Below are 19,944 nucleotides of genomic sequence, written 5' to 3' on the forward strand. Positions count from 1 at the left end.
TGAATAAGCGCCTGGAAGCCCGGTAATCTCACACCGCTCAGAGAATTGGGATGGCATGCAACAATATAATTGTCTGATGCTATCCAGAAACTAATAAAAAATTCTTGAGCAGGAGTGGCTTTTTAACATGGTTAAATTCTCCGTGATGTGGACATCTTGATTTTTAAAATCTGCAGTGTTACATTTTAAAATGTAAATGGCACTTGCCAGCAGCTCTATTAAGATGGTTTCTGTGCTATAAAATAGAATATGTTTCAAGCAGATGTGAGCACCTCATGCAGGGAGGAATTCAACAGCCTGTAATTTGGCTTCATCCCACCCTAGCCTTGCTTTGAAAAATAAAGCATCTGGTTTTTATTTTTAATTGCACTACCAAAAAAGCTAAAAGAGGTAGAAATGATTGATTTCCCAAAATCTATTTTGGAAATGACCAACCTGTCATTGAATAACCCTAAGCATCCAGCCTGTGTCAAACTCTTTCCAGGGATATTTTCCGAAGCATGATTCAGAAGGCTTTTTGCTAAACAGCGTGTAGCTTTAAATTTCTATTCCTAAACAGATGTGTCAGCAGTTCTACAATATCGCTGGCCTTGAATCAGCATGCTGAATCTAAACTTACTGTTCCTTCCCCCTTCAAAAAAAAAAAGTTTAAAGTTGGCAAGTTATTGGTTGCCAGTTTCGTCCTCCTCCTGGTCATTTACCAAAAGATATACAACCAAAACAACTTTATAGGTATACATTATTTCTGTTATACCCCTAGAATAAGGTATGTTTTGTCAAGGTAGTTTCCTGCCCATTCACAGGGCTTATCCACATTGGCCTTTTGCCCAGATCTTTCCAGGCAGAGGTCTGTGCTTTAACGCTCTGTGTCCAAGTGGTGGTTTGGGGGGGGGGGTTTGCCCTGAGATTTCCCCCACAAAACCTGCTCTTTACAGCTGAATCAGAGCAAACGTCAATTCAGGTTTTCTGCAGATTGCCATTTGCTTCGACTGAGCTTTAAAGAATGGGTTTTTGGAGGGAGGGGGGAAAACCACTCTTGGACATGGAGCTTTCAAGCTTCGATTGTGCCTGGAAAGTGCAGAGGAAAGCTATGTGTAGATAAGCCCTTAGTGGCAATCTTTGCTTACATTACAGATATCAAGTGCACCACACATGTACTCAGAAGCATTGTGACCTCAGACTCATTTCACACAGAACAGAACGTGCTTCCTCTTGCAAGTGAAAGGCATTCTGCAGATGTTCAAAGATTGCTTGCCTTTAGGTTTCTCCCCTGCCCACTTTAAAAAAATGTACAATCTCCATTATCCAAGCAGGAAAGGATACTTAAAAGGCACTAGCATTGTCTCAAAAAAACATTCAGCCAAGAGCAATGATTTCAGTAGGTCTCACTTGAACATGCTTAGGATATTTTTCTTAAAAAAGAAAATCCATAACAGCAAATAGAATTATTTCTCTGTGTGAAACAAATCATATGGTTCTGAAAAAATCTGAAACTGGCAGAACAAGACCAAAGTTGGCAACACTGAACATACTGCAGAAACCGATATTGCTTGCATTTATGGCAAATCCCACTGTATTCCTAAAGCTGCTGGGATTTATGCTCATGGCTACCTGGGATTGTTTGGATTCTGAATCTTTTTATGGTAGATACTGTTGTCTCCATCTCGTGACCCTTTATGGAGTCAATAATGCACATGTGGAGTCCTGTTTTATAGGTTTCTAAGCTTTGAACACCCAAGAGGATTGTAAGGTGATGCTCCTGTAAACACAAGACACATAGACTTGCTCTCCCCATTGAACTGGATGTGAAAGCACATGTATTTTCCACTTGAAAGTACTGCATAACAGACCCCTTCAAATGGGCAGGGGGGGGGAATTATGCCCAGGCCTATTGTGATAGGGCTCAATCAATCCAGTTCAAATTACTGATTGAAATGCCAAGCATTGCTTTGAAAGATTAGGTGTCATTCCTTCATTCCCATAAGCACTTACCGGGCATTGCACAGATAATAAAACTTTTAACTGTATCAATACGATTCTCCCAGGGGTAACCGCAGACAACATTCCTGTAAACTGCATTGTTGCTCGGATTTCAGCAGATGGCACTCTTATAAAAATGCAAATTTTTTGAAAGGCAATTTGTTTAGTCAGGCGAAAAGGTTTGACATCTAGGTGTGAAATCAAAATACTGTCAGAAAAAAAGTTCTTTCTGGCAGCACTAAAAAGGGGGGAAATAAATGCATGCAGCCTGCTCACCTCTGAAACAGCTCTGGTATTCTACTGCATTCAGACATCGCTAAGCCAGCCTCTGGGTTACTAAGACATGAATGTGTGGGCTCTAAGAGAGGAGCTTACTGCTCTCTCTCTCTCTCTCTCTCTCTCTCTCTCTCTCTCTCTCCCCACATGCTAAGCTAAGCTAGGGAGAAGCAAAGTAGCTTCAAGGTCCTCAGAGCGGTCCACACATTCATGTGGTCTGCATAAGCCATAGTTTGGCTGACTGTGATGTGTGAACCAGGCCACTGTGATCATGAGCAGGAAAAGCAAAATATTTTGTTAGAATGAGTACTAGAGGAAGTTAAAAGGGACGCGGATGGCGCTGTGGTCTAAACCACTGAGCCTCTTGGGCTTGCCGATCAGAAGGTCGGCGGTTCGAATCCTGTGACAGGGTGAGCTCCCGTTGCTTGGTCCCAGCTCCTGCCAACCTAGCAGTTCGAAAGTACGTCCAAAAGTGCAAGTAGATAAATAGGTACCGCTGTGGCGGGAAGGTAAACAGTGTTTCCATGCACTGCTCTGGTTTCGGTGCTCCGTTGCGCCAGAAGTGGCTTAGTCATGCTGTCCACATGACCCAGAAATACTGTCTGTGGACAAACGTCGGCTCCCTTGGCCTGTAAAGTGAGATGAGCGCTGCAACCCCAGAGTCGTCTCTGACTGGACTTAACTGTCAGCAGCCCTTTACCTTTACCTTTTTAGAGGAAGCTACTGATGGACCTTCTTAATTAGCAGCGTGCGAGATGTCATGTAAGAACATGTTGAATTTCAAGCAAGTGCTGTCGCTGCTGTTGGGGTGCAGCATAGCACAAAATGGCAGGGGGGGGGGGAGAGGGCCACAACATGGTCTGGGCATGCCCTCCCCCCTCCATGCAAATAAAGCACGTAAATCAGCCATGGCCACATCTGATCACAGATAGAAGCTCTTTCCAGCTCTCTCTTCACAGTGGATGGAATGATGGGATCCGTCCCCGGCATCTAATGAAGTGTAGTTATGTTTAAGAAGTGTGTGTTCAGTGTTGGAGAGGCTCAGCCACAGTAAACAGGATCTGAGCAGGGAGAGCAATCAGTCTCATATGCAATGTGGATTTTTAAGGAATGCTTACAGCACTTACACCTGCTCTTGATGGACTGAAAAGAGCTAGCTTCAGTTTCTAATACAGATATAAGGCTCATTTGAGTCTTCAGAAGTCATCATTTAGCCTACTTCACTGGATGGCAATGAGGATGAAAGGAAATTATATACTGGACAAATATATAACATTATGCTTTCTGTGACAGGAGTACTCCATGCTTTAAGATCTTCAGAAAAGCAGCTTTGGGGAGTGAGGCAGTAGTGCTACGCAGGGCCTTTTTAACAGTGGGCACAAAACTTTGGAACTTCCTCCTGAGGAAAATGCAATTCTACCCACTCTGCTCATTTTTTAATGCTACAGGAAGGAATGAGGTTCTTTGAATAAGAAGGTAGCATCTTCCCTGTCTGTTGTACTGGTTTCTTTCTTTCTGCTGTTTTGTTGTCATGGGCGTAGCCCCCCTTAATCAAGTAAATCAATAAAAATACTTAACTGAGGTTCTGCCTCCCCATGAAGCCTCCCCACCCCCCAACATAAATCCTGGCTACGCTCATGTTTGTTGATGGTTCTTTTTACTGCAAGTAAAAAAAGTTTTTATCATCTGCTTGTTTGTTTTGATAGGTTGCTTTTTAAAAATTTATCCATTTTTTTAAAAAAAAAGTGCATTCAATTTTAATGACATCAGGCCATGTGTACATCCTTTCGGCTGGGAAAGGTGGGGCATCAGGGTATGAATATTCAAATCCACAAGTGAACACAAGTGATTAAACAACTACTATACAATCTACTAAGGTCATTGAAAGAAAAGTGGGGTGTAAATGTAATATATACAATACCAATGAAGCCCTTGCACACAGACCCCACGAAAGCCACCTTTACCCAAAAATAGAGAGATCTGTGTTTGCAGCATTATGGAGAGGACATTTCATGGCTTTCATGTTCATTTCTTTGAGAACTGTTCGGGGGGGGGGGGGGGCTTTCCTGAGGCTACCAAGGTCATGGTACAAAGATTGAAGGCAAACAGTCTGGTTCTTCTGTCAGGTTTACATAACCTGCTTTGATTTTTCTCATCACAAACAGCCAGCTGAATCATTGTTTTTGCTCTTGCAGAATTCCTCTGTCCCCATACAATGCCACAGATGCTTTAGACCTGGACAAGGATATCAGAAAGGATATTGCTTCACCCACTCTCTTCCACAAGCGGTGGAAAAATTGGGGCAGACTTTATTTCAGAGGAGAAAACACACTGGAGGCTTATGGCTCTGTTGAAATCTCTTTTCTCACTGTTATAAAGATACTGTGGGTTGAACACAAAAGCGAGAGCACATAGGCAGGCAGTGCCGGATTCACAGTAATGAAGTCATATTCAAACAAGCACTTTGAAATCAGTGGGTTTAAGTTTGTCGTCATGATGAACAAGCCCATTCTTTCAGTGAGTCTGCTTGGGAGTATGACTTAGATAGAGCCACAAAGGAAGAGCAGCAACTCTAAGGCTTCAGTGCACACTTACATGTAAGAAAGTCCCATTAGACTCAGTGGGAGTTACATCTGGGTAAACAGCAAAGGATTGGAAAACGCAAAGCAAAACATTTTCCTCCAAAAAACTCTTAAGCTCTTCGTGCACCTAAGCAGCATGAATTTCCCCTTCTACCCTACAGGTGGAGGTAAGTTGGTTACCATGGTGATCTGCCTGCCAATAAATAGCATGGTGAAAAGTGGGATAGATGAATGATCAATGTGTAAACACCACACAAGCAAAACAGGATGAGACCAGGATGAATTTAATTGTCATATAACAAGCAAATCAGAGAAAATGCTCAGTAACAAGGTTATTCTTCTTATTTATTAAATTTCTATACTGCCCTTCATCTGAAGATCACAGGGCAGTTTACAATATAAAAACACAAAATTACACACCATACCCTCACAGTTTAAAATGCCATAGATCAGTGTTTCTCAAACTTAGATATCCAGCTGTTTGGGGCCTAACATCCCCATCATCCCTGACCACTGGGTCCTGCTAGCTAGGGATGGTGGGAGTTGTAGTCCAAAAAAGTTTGGGAAACCCTGCATAGATGGTTTAGTCAAAGGCCTGCCATATTGTCTGGAGGAGCTGCAATGCCAAGTCTGAAAATAGGTCTATAGAATGAAGCAGGAATCACCTCTCAGATGAAGCAACGGCAAAGGTTTAAGAGACTAAGGGACAAAAGGTTTGACCAAGTATTTGACTAAGGGACAAAGGGTTTAAGGGCAAAGGCTTTGAGACTAGTCGGATTCCACTTCCCAGCAAGTTGTTGCTCTGCAGACCATGTGTGGGGAACCTGTGGCCCTCCAAGGGCTCTTGAACTCCAACTCCCATCAGCCCCAGGCAACACAAACCAGAGTCATGGAGGGTGGGAGCTGTAGTCCAGCAATGTCTGGAGGGTCACAGGTTCCCCATCTCACTGAATAGCAGTACAGTGGAACCTCAGTTTTTTACTTCCAAGGTGTGTTTGAAAATGGAAGCATTCACTTCCGGGTTTTCGGCGTTCGGCTTCCAAAACATTTGGCAGCCAAGACGTTCGAAAACCAAGGTTTGATTGCACAATCAAAAGCCATAGATTTGGAGGTAGAATTGTAGAGTTGGAGGGGAGCCTGAGGTTCATCTAGTCCAGGGGTGTCCAAACATTTTTCAAAGAGGGCCAGATTTGATGAAGTGAAGGGCCATGAGGGATGACCAAAGGGCCGACCAAAGTTGTTAAAGTTGTTGAGCTTTTTTAGGGTTCAAGTTGTTGAGGGTTTTGTTTTTTAGGATTTTACCCCAGGAAATAAACTGCCACAGGGGCCGGATTAAACTGACCCGTGGGTCAGATTAGGCCCCCGAAACAGACTTTGGACATGCCTGATTTAGTCCAACTCCCTGCAATGCAAGAATCTCAGCTAAAGCATCCATGACAGGTGGCCATCCAAGCTCTGCTTAAAACCTCCAAGAAAATCCACCACCTCCTGAGGAACTGTTCTAGATCAATTCCCTGTGGGAAGTCCAAATAGAGCATCTTCACCAGACGTCCTCAAGCAGAATCTGAAGAGCCATCCACCAAGAAGCTACTTTATACCATGCTGGACCAAAGACCCATCTACCTCATCATTGCCTGTGGGTCTCCAGGGTTTCAGCCACGAATGCAGGTGCTGCTTAACTAAAAACTTCCATCCTCCACGGCCACGGTCTGCGCTGCCTGGGGCTGATGGGAGTCGTAGTTCAGCAACATCCGGAGGTCCGAAAGTTCCCCACCCCCTCCCCTAACCCACCCCCACGTCCTACTCTTCTTGCCCTTGCCCTGAAGGCTAAACCTCGACGCGTGGGGACGAACGGCTGTGCCTACTAAATCGCGCCAAGAAGAACTCTTCCCATGCTCAGAGGCGGCCCCGCCTTTCTTGACGAGTATAAAAGAACCGCCCCCAACTCAAGCGGGACCTGACACAGGTACGCGGCTTGGGAAAGGAAAGCCGCAGCTGGGCGCGCGCCTGGCGACTCCCCTTTCAGCCGGACGCATCCACGGGGCAGGAAGGGGGGAGGGCAGCCGCCTTCCGCACGTCCCGAACGAGCCGCGCAACGAGCTTCCGCTCGCTTTACTCCGCCTGATCCCCTCGGCGAGAAGCGTCAGTAGCCGGGCGGGGAGGGAAAGGAAAGGTGTGGGAGGGCGGCGCGCCTCCCTTCGACGCCCTCTCTCTCCCCCTCCCGCGCCACCGCGCCGCCTTAGTCCGGCCCTGCCCCGCGCCGAGGTTTCCCTTTGCCCTGAGGGACTGCGCTGTGCTGCTCTCGCTTCGCGCCGGAGAGGCAGAGCCGACGGCCGGAGGAGCTGGGCGTCGGGAAGCGCCCGCAGCGACGCCACCAGCGGCAGCGCGAAGCCCGGGCCATGAGGAGCCGCCGTGACTCTCTGGCGACTCCGCGCGACTCCCTCGCCGCCGCGGCCCCGGGGGATGCCCTCTAGGCGCGAGGATGAGGCAGAGCAGGGGGCAGCGGATGGTCCTGGCCACTTGCCTGGGCTCTCTGCTCCTCGTCGTCTTCTACTTCCAGAGCAGCTCCAACCCAGGTGAGTTAAACATTCACCCCGCAGGCAAAGGTCCTCGACCCGGCCCCGCTCGCTCGCCCGCCCTCCGCCGACGCGCCTCGTCGCTTCCCTTCTCAAGGCGTCTTTTCTTCTCCCCCCTCTCTCTATCAAGTTGGGGCTTTGCTGGGTGTTTGGTCTTCCCAGCAAACTTCGCTAGCTGCTCGTCTTTTAAGGTGACTTTCTAAAAGTCATCTTGGCAGCAGCAAACCCAAGAGTGCAAACCTGGCAGCGCCGCTGTAACGGGGTCTACTCGGAAGTAAATCTCAGTGAAGGCAATGGGGCTTACTCCCGAGCATATGTGGAAGTAGGATAGTAGCCGTGCTTATTTTGTTTAACTTTTGAGACCACTTTCTCGACCGCTTCTCCAAGCGGTTGGCAGAAGGAAACCCAACTCCGGAATGAAATCATTAACATTTAAAATCCATTTCCATCCAAGGTGCTCACACCAGCATGCCATGAAATAAAAGAAAAATAACCCAGCTAGCTTGAAAACAAGATCCAAGTTGTAATTTAATATTAATTAGCTTCCAAAGGCCACGATAAACAATTAACATTTTAAGGGCTTTATTTAGGTTAAATGTGTAGGGTTGTCTCCTAACACAGCTTCCTTTCTGGAAATTGTTGTCCAGTAGTTGTCTGAGAGAAGCAAGCTGCCCATTAAAAAGAGAGGAGATGACTGAATGTAATGTCAGGTGTTTTTTTTATTAATGAGTCTGCCAATCAGCTGCTAGTTTGTTTTTAAAATGATACTCTTATGGTGGGTTTAAAACAGCAGCAGGTCAATAAAAAATGGTGCAATTCAGACTTTATTCCTATGCATGCCTAGTTGGGTGTTAAGTCCCATTGAACTCAATGAGAAAACATAGGATTGGCTTTACACAGTAGCTTTGAAAAATAGAGTAGCTGAACAATGCCCCAAACATTTCCAGTAACTTTAGTACATTTAAGCCCATTGATTTTAGTGGAAAATACTTAAGTGTGGGATTCACTTTCATCCTGAGTCAATGGTCAACAGGAAGTCAATACCCGGAGAAGGCCTTTTTATGGTGTGAAGATAGAAAAGAAACTTCCTTACACTGAGTCAGCCAATTGGTCTATCTAGTTCAGTATTGTCTACACTGACTGGCAGCAGCTCTCAAGGGTTTCAGATAGGAATTTCTCTGAGCCCTACCTGGAGATGCTGAGGATTGAATCTGTGACCTTCTGCTTACAAGGTAAATGCTCTACCCCTGAGCCACAGCCTTTCCTCAAGTGGTTTCTAGGTAGGCCTTCCTGGGCAGTGAGTTTGAGAGAGTAGAGGTTGCTGTGGGGAAAGTCTTCATTCCAGGTCCTACTTACCGGTAACTTCCCTGGATAAACAGAGGGTCACAGAGGAATGCAAATGTGCTGACTCTTAACTTAAGTGGGCCTTCAACTTATTTCTTTAAGCAAGTCACAATGTTTTTTGCTGGAACATACTTCCAAGTAAATTTATGAGGATCACAGCCTTGGAGGATCGGAGTCCTAAATCCAGATTTCACTGAAAAAAGATGAATACGAAGCAACTCTAGATCTGTGAGATTAGCCGTGCCTTCTGTTTATGGAAACATTCAGTCAGCTTTATGTGCTGAATTTTCTGAACTGCAGCATGGGTGCATCTTAACGCCAGGTACGTAAAAAAAACTTTAGTAAGCAAATACCAACTTGCTGGAAAATCCTTCTTAAGTGGAATCAAAGAAACAGCCCAGGGCAACTCACTCTGAGATATTACATATTTTCTAGCTAAGATCATGTTCTTCATCAATGCATATTTTTGCAGTGGGTTGTGACACACAAACTATGCTTACTGCAAACAAAACTGCGTTTTGAAGCTGGTCTTGGCAAAGGTACCAGTGTGATGCAATGCATCTGTAGCAGAGATGGAACTGACTGTGTGTTTCCTCAGGTATCCCGCAGAATTCAGTGGTGCTTACTCACAGGTAGCAGGTAAAGGATATCAGAGTGGCTTTGTGCCTGCTGCTTTTGAGCTTCTATCCTAGCAGTATGTTACTCCTCATCACAAAGAGGAGTATGTACTGTATAGCTATTTTCACCAACTTGCTTCCCTTTATTACTGAACTACTTCTGGTGGTGGGGATCAGCACACAGTAACAAAATGGTGCAAGTGAGAAAGCACACATATGTATTCAAGTTGAATGGTTCTAAAATAGAGGTAGTTTCTGAACTCTGTGCATATATACATCAGTGGGCTAAAACATGTTTTTATAGAACGGTTACCAGACGTCCCCATTTCCCGGGGACAGTCCCTAGATTTACAAATCAGTCACCTGACAAAATCCATCCATTTAGTAGGGAGTTGAAAAGTGCCCCTGGATTCACTGGAAAAAAATCTGGTAACCTTATTTTATAGTGACCTGATAATGCTATATCTAGCAGATTATTAGCCATAGCACCAGCCACCTCTGGGCAGTGTGGATAGATTGAATCCTGAAGCTTCCAGCAGGGCTAAAGGGAGAGAAAATGCATGGGAAGTCCTTTCAATGTGGAGAGCAGTAGCCATTCCTTTCCCCACTGAGAATGAATCTTCTCCATCCCACAACAGCTCATTGGCCATTGACTGCAATCCATCCTATTGGATGAGGTTTTACCCCTTCAGGAACATGCACACAACACACTTCTGAAGCTGGGAGTCTGCACACAGAAATGTATTTCACACATGTTTGACCTTAGCTGCATCTGACTTCAGCAGAACATTTTGGAACCAGTGTAAATTCACACCCTGTATTTATGTTCTGAGGTCTGGGACAGAAGTCGTCCTTGAGATGGGTGCAGTCCAGGTAACTTTAAGCACACGTTCAGAAGCACTAACCTACTCTACTCTGGCTGTTACATTGCTTTCAATGAGGCTTAAGCACAGCGCATCTTCTGTGTGTGCACTCAAGGGGTAAGTCCCATTGAGTTCAATGGAGCTTGTACCCAGATAAGCGTGTATATGAATGCAGCCCTATTTTTTATTTTTTTAAGGAGGGCTAAAGGCTATATGACTAGAAGCAGGCGCTTCAGTGAATTAGGGTTTAACTTCTTTGACTCCTGCTATATTTAATGAGCTATTTCAAGATGTTCTCTGGCTGTTTTATGAAGGCAGCAATTTTTCTTGTGTAATGAAAGTATAGATCTTTTATTTTCTGGAAAGTCATGGCCCAAGAATTCAGATGATGGATGATGAGGCTGTCAGCAGCGAATAAACTCTCACAGAGGGCCCACTTGAATTAAAAACTGAGTCAAATTCTGTGGCCAGTGAATTGATAGATTAATCTCCAAATTAATGTTTTCAGTTGAACAGCCAAACAATGCAAAGCCAAGAAGAGTTATAACTTTCTTGCATGTTTCCTGCACCTTTACTAGAAAGTATGTTGCTTATTATTTTCAGAGAAACATGCGTGCATAATGCTTATGATTCAACAATATGCCAGGGTCCTGCATGGCACTCTCAGCTAACGTTAAGTTGACCTAAATGTTCACAGATTTGTTTTTTACCATGATGGATTGAAAGGTGCCATTTCCATTTTATTGTGTTAGTTGAAAGTATAGAAATTAGCTGGATGAGTATCCTAGAATTTGAATAGGTCACTCTGTGCTTTAAACTTACTATGAAAGCATCATATAAGGCCTACTGGATAAGGGCTACAGTTTTGAGAAAACTGTACTGGGATATCTGTTGAGATAGGACAGCTGCCCACTCTCTGTACTTTACAAAAACAAAAGCCATGTGTATTTCAACAAACTTCCTCAGCTGGCTGAATGCATATCAGCCAAGGGCGTAGCTACCTGGTATTGTTTTTTTAAATTTATTTGTTTGCATTTATCTTTAACAGTTACTTAAGAAGTTTTTGGAAGGTGATAAATAATGTTGTTGAAGGAAAGTGAGCTCCAATTCATGACATGACTTTGTTTTTTAATGAAAAGATAAAGAATTCTGCAAGCCACTTCCCAGTAGGTTTAAAAATAAACAGAAGTACCCATTTGAGGGAAGGGAAAGCTACTGCGATGAAATAAAATGGTGCAGTTGATGTGCAGAGTGTGTGGAGGAAGGTGAATGAATGGTAGAGGTGAGCGATATATCAATATATCATCCAAAACTGGTTTGAAGTCCATATTGTGATATCGGTTTTATAATTTTTGACTCAGCAATGTATCGTGAATCATTATGTGTGTGCGTGTATGCTATGCAGAAATCGCAATGTGGGGGAAAACTATGAAGCCAGCCAATGCTTCTCTTGATTGCTCTGCCAGCTCAGCTGTCCCCTGTCTCATGCAGAGGGCAGCGAATCGCAAGAGCAGGTGCCGGCAAAATTCACGATGCAGGAAAAACCGTGAAGCCTCTACATAGCTCCATCCTTATTTGAGACATCAAGATATATTGGTATATCACAATGTTGAAAACCAGATATCACCCAGCCGTAATGGATAGTGGTGAATGACTAAGTTGGTTCATGTTTGCTTCTGAGTCTTTTGGAGGACAGAAGACGTGTCCTGATCCCAGACACAGGTGTAGATCAGCTGTATTATATTAGTGCCATCAAGGCCCTTGCTTGCTCCAAAACCCAGGCTGCAGGGATGTGACAACACTGGGAGAACTACACTTTGGATCCTGACAGACTAGGTGTGGCAGCGTAGGCTAACTGATCTGGGAGAGGCATCTTGCCAGCTAGGCTAACCTTCACCTGTTGCTGATTTTCATGTTCATGTCTTGCAGAACTTTCGTGTGCATTTCTAACCTGAAACTGAGCCTTGCAGCATTTCTGGAGAGGCAGACTCTGGAGTCCCTCTAAGTTTTCCTCCTATGTATCTCTGACCTTGCTTTCTCTGATTCGTGCTGTCATTGTTGTACCTAACTAGTTATCTGAAATGTCCACACATTTTGAAAGTCGGTGGTTTGCCACTTGACACATTTTCAGTTAAAATATCAGGAAGTCTTCACCTGGGGAAAAAAAAGTTTGGTGCTTTTATTTCAGCTAGTTTTTAAAACGACACACTCTTTGTCATTTCAGATAGCAGAAGTGGCTTACTTTCGAGCTGAGGAAATTCTTGTCTGCTTTTGGTTTCTTTAATACCACAAATGGGGGTGGGAATTAAAGAACAAAGTGAACCTGTCACACATTTCCTGTCAAGATTCTTGCTTTCACTTCCTTTTAAAGTTGTCTCATTTGTTTTAAAAAATATTGTTAAGTTTATTTAGGTAAACCTGATTTGGATAGAAAGGCTAAATGTAGAATTTCCCATTAAGCATGAACATAATTCATGGGGCCTTGCTATGGGGGGGCGGGGTGGCAGGCCAGCAAGGTTTTAGTAGGCCAGTAACTATTATTTACATGCTTTAAAAAAACCTCACTCAGCCGTGTGCAGCAGAGAATTGTCCACTGAGTAAGACATGTGTGTGTGTTTGTGTGTTTGTGTGTGTGTGTGTGACATTTACTATATATTACTGTATATTAAGAACCTAAGAAGAGCTTGCTGGATCAGACCAGTAGCCCATTCAGGCCAGCATCCTGTTATTATAGTGGCACACCAGATGCACTCTCCCTTCCTGCTGTTTTTAGCAGCTGATATTCAAAAGCGCAGCTTGTGGCAGTGAAGGTAGAACATAGCCATCATGGCTAGCAGCCATTGGTAGCCTCAACCTTCACGGATTTGTTTAAGCCCCTTTTAAGGCCATGCATGTTGGTGGCTGCCATTATCTCCTATGGAAGCAAATTTCATAATTTAACAGTGTGAAGTACTTTATTTTGTCTGTCGGGAATCTACCAATGCTCAGCTTCATTAGATGTCCCCCACCAGTCCTAGTGTCATGAGAGAGCGAGAAAAACTATTCTGTATCCATTTTCCCAACGCCATGCATACACTTTTTGTGCTTCTGTCACGTCACATCTTACTCACCTCTCCTCTAAATTAAAATGCCCCAAATGCTGTGACTTTTCCTCATGGGGGAGTTGCCCCATTCCCTTGATCAGTTAATAAAAGGTAAAAAAAAGGTAAAGGACCCCTGACAGTTAAGTCCAGTCGGAGACAACTCTGGGATTGTGGCGCTCATCTCGCTTTACAGGCCGAGGGTATTTGTCCACAGACAGTTTTTCTGGGTTATGTGGCCAGCATGGCTAAGCCGCTTCTGGTGCAACAGAACACCGAAACCAGAGCAGTGCATGGAAACACCATTTACCTTCCCTCTGGAGCTGTACCTATTTATCTACTTGTACTTTTTTTGGCGTGCAGGGGCTGGGACCAAGCAGCGGGAGCGCACCCTGTCATGGGAATTTTAACTGCAGACCTTCTGATTGGCAAGACCAAGAGGCTCAGTGGTTTAGATCACAGTGTCACCCGCATCCCTTTGATCAGTTAATAAACAATACACCAATTCCAAGTTGTAGACAAACCATTAGCCACCAGCCATTCTGGGAACGTTGCAGGAAACTACTCCACCCACTGATCTGTTTAGGGCTCTGGCCTGCCTTGATGCAGATGGCTTTAAGCCCAGAATCTCCTGACTAGCAACCTGACTCTTTGATCTGAAGAGAGTGCAATCCTATGGAATGAGTCTGCTAATGAAATTCTGCAGTCCTGGCTTTTGTTATTTTGCAGTGGGGCAACAACTGAGGCATGTGAGGGTCACAACCAAGAGGTAGGGAAGCCATTCTGGTGTGAGATGCTCTGAGGGAACAGTGCACTTGAGTCTCCTCTCTCTCTGAGCTCAATCCCAGCTGTGCCTGTTTTAAAATGCAAAACATGAAAACTGAACCAAGAGGCAGGGCTCTCTCCCTCTCTTTATCAGTTAATTATGTCTACAGCAGTTTTTCCACACTGTTTACACAGAGTTTCACCCTTCTGATAATTTGTAGGAAGGATGTAGCTCTCTCCTGCGGTATCACTACAGAGGCTGACAGCATCAGTGAGGTGCCATTGAGTGATTGGGGGCAGTTTACACTGTTGCCTTTCAATTCTGATACAAAATGGATAAGATTAAAAAGTGGTTAAAATGTTTGCAAAGCTAGATAAATTCAATAGGCTGCAGAATGATATCCCACCAGCCCCAGAGGTTGGGCGCCATTTCTAAATGTGTTGTTTATGCATCTGTTTCATGGTGTGCATGGCTGATAATGCTAGCAGATGTTGAGAGTTCAGATTCCTGTCAGTTGCAGCAAGTGTGACCACAGTAGTCCAGCAACCTCCAGAGGTCAGCCCCTGAACTTCTTCAAAATCAGGATATTTGTATATAGGATTCTGTTGCACATGGACTACTTAGGTCATGAGTGCATGGATTTCAAGCTTGCAAGATCTACTTTGTTTTTGTTTGCTAGTTTTGTTAGAGAGGCATACCCGCTGGAGCAAGTTCACAGTGGGAGAATAGTAGTTTGGGAAAGAAACCAGATACAAAATGGTGGCTCATGGGGTGGAGCCAGTTACCTATAACAGCACATGAACCAGACATGGGGATAAACTAAATATAAAATTCTAATCACACAACTTGAGCCCTTTTTCTGTTGCTGTTCATAAACGATTGGACGTCAGCAGCACTTTCTGATCTACTGCAATTCATCCAGCATTCTGCCTGCAGGTGCCAACGTACCTTGTGCCCAAACCTGGCTTAAGGGTTTTGCCAGTCAAACCCATTCACCCTAGTCACTTGCTCTTCACCTAGAACAACTGTGTGGAGAAGGAGGGAGCAAGACCATGCCACATTGACTCTGGCCCTGATTCTGCAGGTGTTTCTGTACCTCTGGACATCTGTGTATCTGCTCAGCTGACCTCTGTTTTCCTCAAGAATATGATTGGAAGTACAGCCCCATGGTGAAAGAATGACCTCTGTCAAAATTCATTGTTGTTTGCACTCAGCTGTGCATTTTTATTATCGTGCCCATCTTTTAAATATGTAATTTCCTATTAAGATAAGGAGTAAGAGGCTAAACAAAGAGAGGTTATTGTGGGATAATTACTTATCCACCAGTAGCAACTAACCCTTTGTTACAGTGTGAGGTTTTTTTTATACACACACACATATTAAAGTTTTCATTGATCAAGGTCATTGCAAGAGTGTAGAAAATATTCTATGTAAATTAGCCATATTAGTTCTCTGCTTATGATATCCTCAACTTCTGATTGTTGAGAGTCAAATGAGCAGTCTAACTTCTTATGGCATGTACATGTGCAAAAACACACACACACACACACACACAGAGAGAGAGAGAGAGAGAGAGAGAGAGAGAGAGATGAGGGGGTGGGGAGCTTCCCAGGAAGCCATTGCACTGACTGTCGCATACCTGATTCTGCGATGCAATGGTGGGCAAAGGCTTAGTTAACCCTTCTCCAGCAGCTGCACACATTCCAATGTTTCTTGCTGGAAGGTAAGCCCACCACTAACCTTTCCTCCTGCAGATGTTCTATACAAATACTCAAACTAACAATATCTCCTTGCAGAAATGCCCCCCACATATTAATTTTGGTTATTATTCTGGTCTTAGTTTCCACACAGCAGGGAATTCTCAGTGGGTCGTTCCCCACAAGTTATAAAACTGCCTCCCATATGAGTTTTGGTTGTTCTCATTTAGGTACCAGGTGAAAAGTTTTTTCCTGTTTACTTAGGTCTTTGGAATGTAACCCACCTTTTTGCCAATGCTGCTGTTTTGTATACGGGCACTTCTGGACGACCTGTTTGTTGAGCATTTATCCTGACTTGTTTGCAGGGAGATTAGATGAAGTTGACTGTTTAAAAGGTAAAGGTACCCCTGCCCGTACGGGCCAGTCGTGTCCGACTCTAGGGTTGTGCGCTCATCTCACTCAAGAGGCCGGAAGCCGGTGCCGTCCAAGGACACTTCCGGGTCACGTGGCCAGCGTAACGAAGCTGCACTGGTGAGCCAGCACCCGTGCCGCACACGGAAACGGCATTTGACTGTTTAATGAGCATTAATTCCGATTTGCTTTGCATGGAGGTTAGATGATGGTGAGTCAAAGCAAGTGTCATCCCACATGCTCCCCTGTCTTTTCCTTTCACTTCCCCTATTGCAAGAAGTCTGATCCTTCGGGGAAGTGGGTTTCTTGGGCAAGACCTCCTAATCAACTAGAGTAGGGCAAGCCAAGTTTGCCACTAAGAGATTAAAGATTGTGATAGTCTTTAATGTTGTTGTCAATGTTTTGTTTAAATATTGCTGTGTTATACACAGTGGCAAAGCTGCATGCTTTGGCACCGGGGGCGGAGAGCAGGTGGGTGTGTGGCTGGCATGCACCCTGGGGGTGTGGCACGTCACCCACAGGGGCAGGGTGTGCATCCCGGGGGTGTGACATGCTGCCTACGGGGGTGTAGTGTTTGTCCTGGGGGCGTGGTGTGTGTCCTGGGGCGTGGCGCGTTGCCCACGGGGGGCATGGCGCCCAGTGTGGGGGTGCGCAATGCGTGTCTGGGGGGGCAGCCGCAGTGGTGCCCCCCCTCCCCGATGGTGCCGGGGGTGGTGTGCTTCCCCACCCTCCGTTCCTACACCAGTGGTTGTGTAGCTTGCTGCTCTGTGCTCTCATTGGGAAGAAGGATGGGGTAGAAGCACAAGGAGAGTGAGTGAGTGAATGAATGAATGAATGATTGCAGGCAGCTGGGAGGACATGGGTCTTTGGGCAACTGGTGGATATATAAGCATATCTGGTTCAACAACAGTGATGGAACAGATTTCACTTTGCCTGTGACAAGTAGGCAGAAGTGCAAAACTCTGAGAGGCCCTCTTTTTCTTTACTTCTTCTAACTCAATTGTTTCAGCTGCAGACCTTTTGTCAGCTTAGCTTCCCATATGCGTGTAATGTGAGAGGCTGTTGCTAGAGAGAGGGGGAAGAGAGAAGGGCTATGCTGAATGAAGGTCCTCGTGTCAGCAGAAACTGCAATGCTGGATAACACATGTTGGAATTTCATTTCTGCAGAGACCACAGCTTCCTTCAGCGTTGAACAATAGGGGTGCAGTAGAGGCTTAGCGATCGATCCCATTCCTGCCTGGACCATGACTACTTTGCATGTGGCATGAGGAAAGGGTCATAGCTTAGTGCATGGGTAGGCAAACTAAGGCCCGGGGGCCGGATCTGGCCCAATTGCCTTCTAAATCCGGCCCGCAGACAGTCAGGGAGTCAGCATGTTTTTACATGAGTAGAATGTGTCCTTTTATTTAAAATGCATTTCTGGGTTATTTGTGGAGCATAGAAATTTGTTTTTTTTTCTTCCAGAATATAGTCCAGCCCCCCCCCCCCCAAGGTCTGAGGGACAGTGGACTGAAAAAGTGCTGGAAAAGTTTGCTGACCCCTGGCTTAGTGGCAGAGCACATCCGTTGCATGTGCAAGATCCCAGATTCAGTCATTCACAAGGGCATTCTCCTGCCCACCCCCCAAATTACCTTCCATGTCTGTAGAAGGGGTTATGAATAAGAAATGCAGGTAGGGATCCAAAATCCCATGCGTATCTTTCTTTTTTTAATCATTAGGTTTTGCTTGATTCAGAGTTTTCAGCTCTGACAGATTAGAACAGCTTGATGCTGGTGCTTCCTGTCCAGTTTACAGCACCTCCCTTTCCCACCTCCAAGTTCCAAACGTGCCCATACATAGCCTGCAATCCACAGAACTTCTCTCTTCCATTTTTTGCTTCCAGTATTTTCTTAGGTACAACTTGAGCAACGGGTTTCTTTAGATGTCCTTCTCTCCCAGCAGTGACAGAACTTTTCTCCCTTTATTCATCTCAGCTGGCTGCTTCCCATTGGTTCTTGTCTTGGCTTCTGTAAGAGAGAGAGTAGCTGAGGGGAAAAGTTCTGCTAAAGCCTCTGCTCACGTTGGGGAGGAGAGGGTTACAGATTTCTTAGTGTCTTGGCTTAACTGGGGTGAAGCTGGTCAGTGGACAGAGCTAAAAGTGCTGGCCTTCCAACTTTTGCTCAGTCCCAAATACGGCCCCTTGTATTTTATTACATTTTTTAAAAAAAATCGTTGCTGATCAGCAGCCTTTATTGGAAATGACTTTGTATTTGGAGCTGTTATAGCTGGAGGATTGTTTGGCATAGACGTCCTAGCTGTCTGTCGGCCTTTCTATTTTAGCATTGCAAATAATGAAGCAAGCAAGCAGGTTTGTTTTTCCGTGTGCATTTCTCTCTCCACATGTTCCGTTTGCAGTGGCAGCTAGAACTGTGCTGTCTTGTTGCAGTGTTTGGGGTGGGATTGAAGCTTCTCTAAACCTCACATCCTTCCCTCTTGCAAGACTTCTTTGCGCCTCGCAAAGCCAGCTCAGCCAGCCGCACTTCGGAAAACACTTGGAGAGGTCCATGAATTTGCTTTGCACATTCACTAGACCCTTGTTTTGACTCTCTGGCCCATGCTATTTGACTCTGAAAAAAGGAGCAGTTGTAAGGAATCTACATTTCACCGTGATTGCACTTATACTCAGGGACTCCCTGACAGGAGCCAGTTTTAGGCACCTGCTAAAAACTCTCTCTCTCTGTCTCTCTCTCTCTCTCTCTCTCTCTCTCTCTCTCTCTCTCTCTCTCTCTGTGTGTGTGTGTGTGTGTGTGTTTAGGCAAGCCCTCAAAGACATGTAAAGCTGTTATTTTCCCTTATTTAATTTTTAATTATTGGTATTATTCACAGAAACCTACAAAGAGCATAAAATTCCGTTCTAGAGACTAGCAAGCACAGCAAACAGCAATGCAGTTTGTTAGCAATCCCTCTCATACTCCTTCTCCAAACAATTCAAATTCCCGGGATTCCCTGTGCAGAAGAAGGAACCATGACACTACTTAGTCATTTTAACAAGCCGTCTCATCTCCGCTTCAAACGCAGCGAAGTCTTTGTGATTCACTCAACCCAAAGGGAATGAAGATACGCTGGGAAGATGTGGAAAAGATAGGCCTCTATCTTCATTCTCCCATAATCTGGTTGCTGTACCGTGGGCTGGAATTTATCAGTTCCAGATGTGGAACTGGCAGCCTCTCTAGAAACAAGCCAACCAGGCTTTCTCAGCCCTCTGAGGAACACCAGGCTGTGAGCAATACATCATCAGGGGAAATGTGTTTCTCCCACTTGTGCGTGTGACCTTGGGAGTTTCTTGAATTAATTTGGTGATGTATGAAAACAATAACATGAATGAATTGTGCAGTTGTTAGAGGAGAGACAGGTGGGTCACATTTTACTCTGGAGGAATCGAAGGATTGAATGCCTGAACACAACCTGCATTTGAGGCTGGGATAAGAAAGTGAACAAACATGGAACAGAATTTGAATTATTGTGGAAAGCTCTCAGATCCAAGATAGTCCAAGACTAGATCCTCTGGACAGAGGCCAGCTTTTTGTGCTGAGTCTGTGGAAAAACAGCTTGCTGCACAATTGCATGCGGGTCTCTGGCATTGCCTTTGTGGAAAACCTTCTGCTCTGTTGTATCCAGACCAAAGTTTGTTGCTTTCTCTCCATACCTCCACCTTCACTGGCAGCCTTGGTATTTTTGGCACCAACACATCCAAAAACCATGTCACAAAGGAA

The 19,944-nt window shown here is 45.0% G+C and overlaps 1 protein-coding gene across 1 annotated transcript in view; it reads left to right on the top strand.

Moving 5' to 3' along the window:
* Positions 1 to 6,137: 6,137 nt before the first annotated feature.
* CHST13 (carbohydrate sulfotransferase 13) overlaps positions 6,138 to 19,944 on the top strand; it is a 52,250-nt gene continuing 38,443 nt past the window's right edge. Inside the window, exon 1 of the mRNA XM_083728768.1 lies at positions 6,138 to 7,414. Within this exon, the coding sequence (XP_083584894.1) occupies positions 7,321 to 7,414 (94 nt within the window). The 5' untranslated portion in view covers positions 6,138 to 7,320. The remainder of the gene's footprint in view (positions 7,415 to 19,944) is intronic.

This window comes from Podarcis gaigeae, assembly GCF_964106915.1.
Source record: "Podarcis gaigeae genome assembly, chromosome: 2".
NCBI lineage: Eukaryota > Metazoa > Chordata > Lepidosauria > Squamata > Lacertidae > Podarcis > Podarcis gaigeae.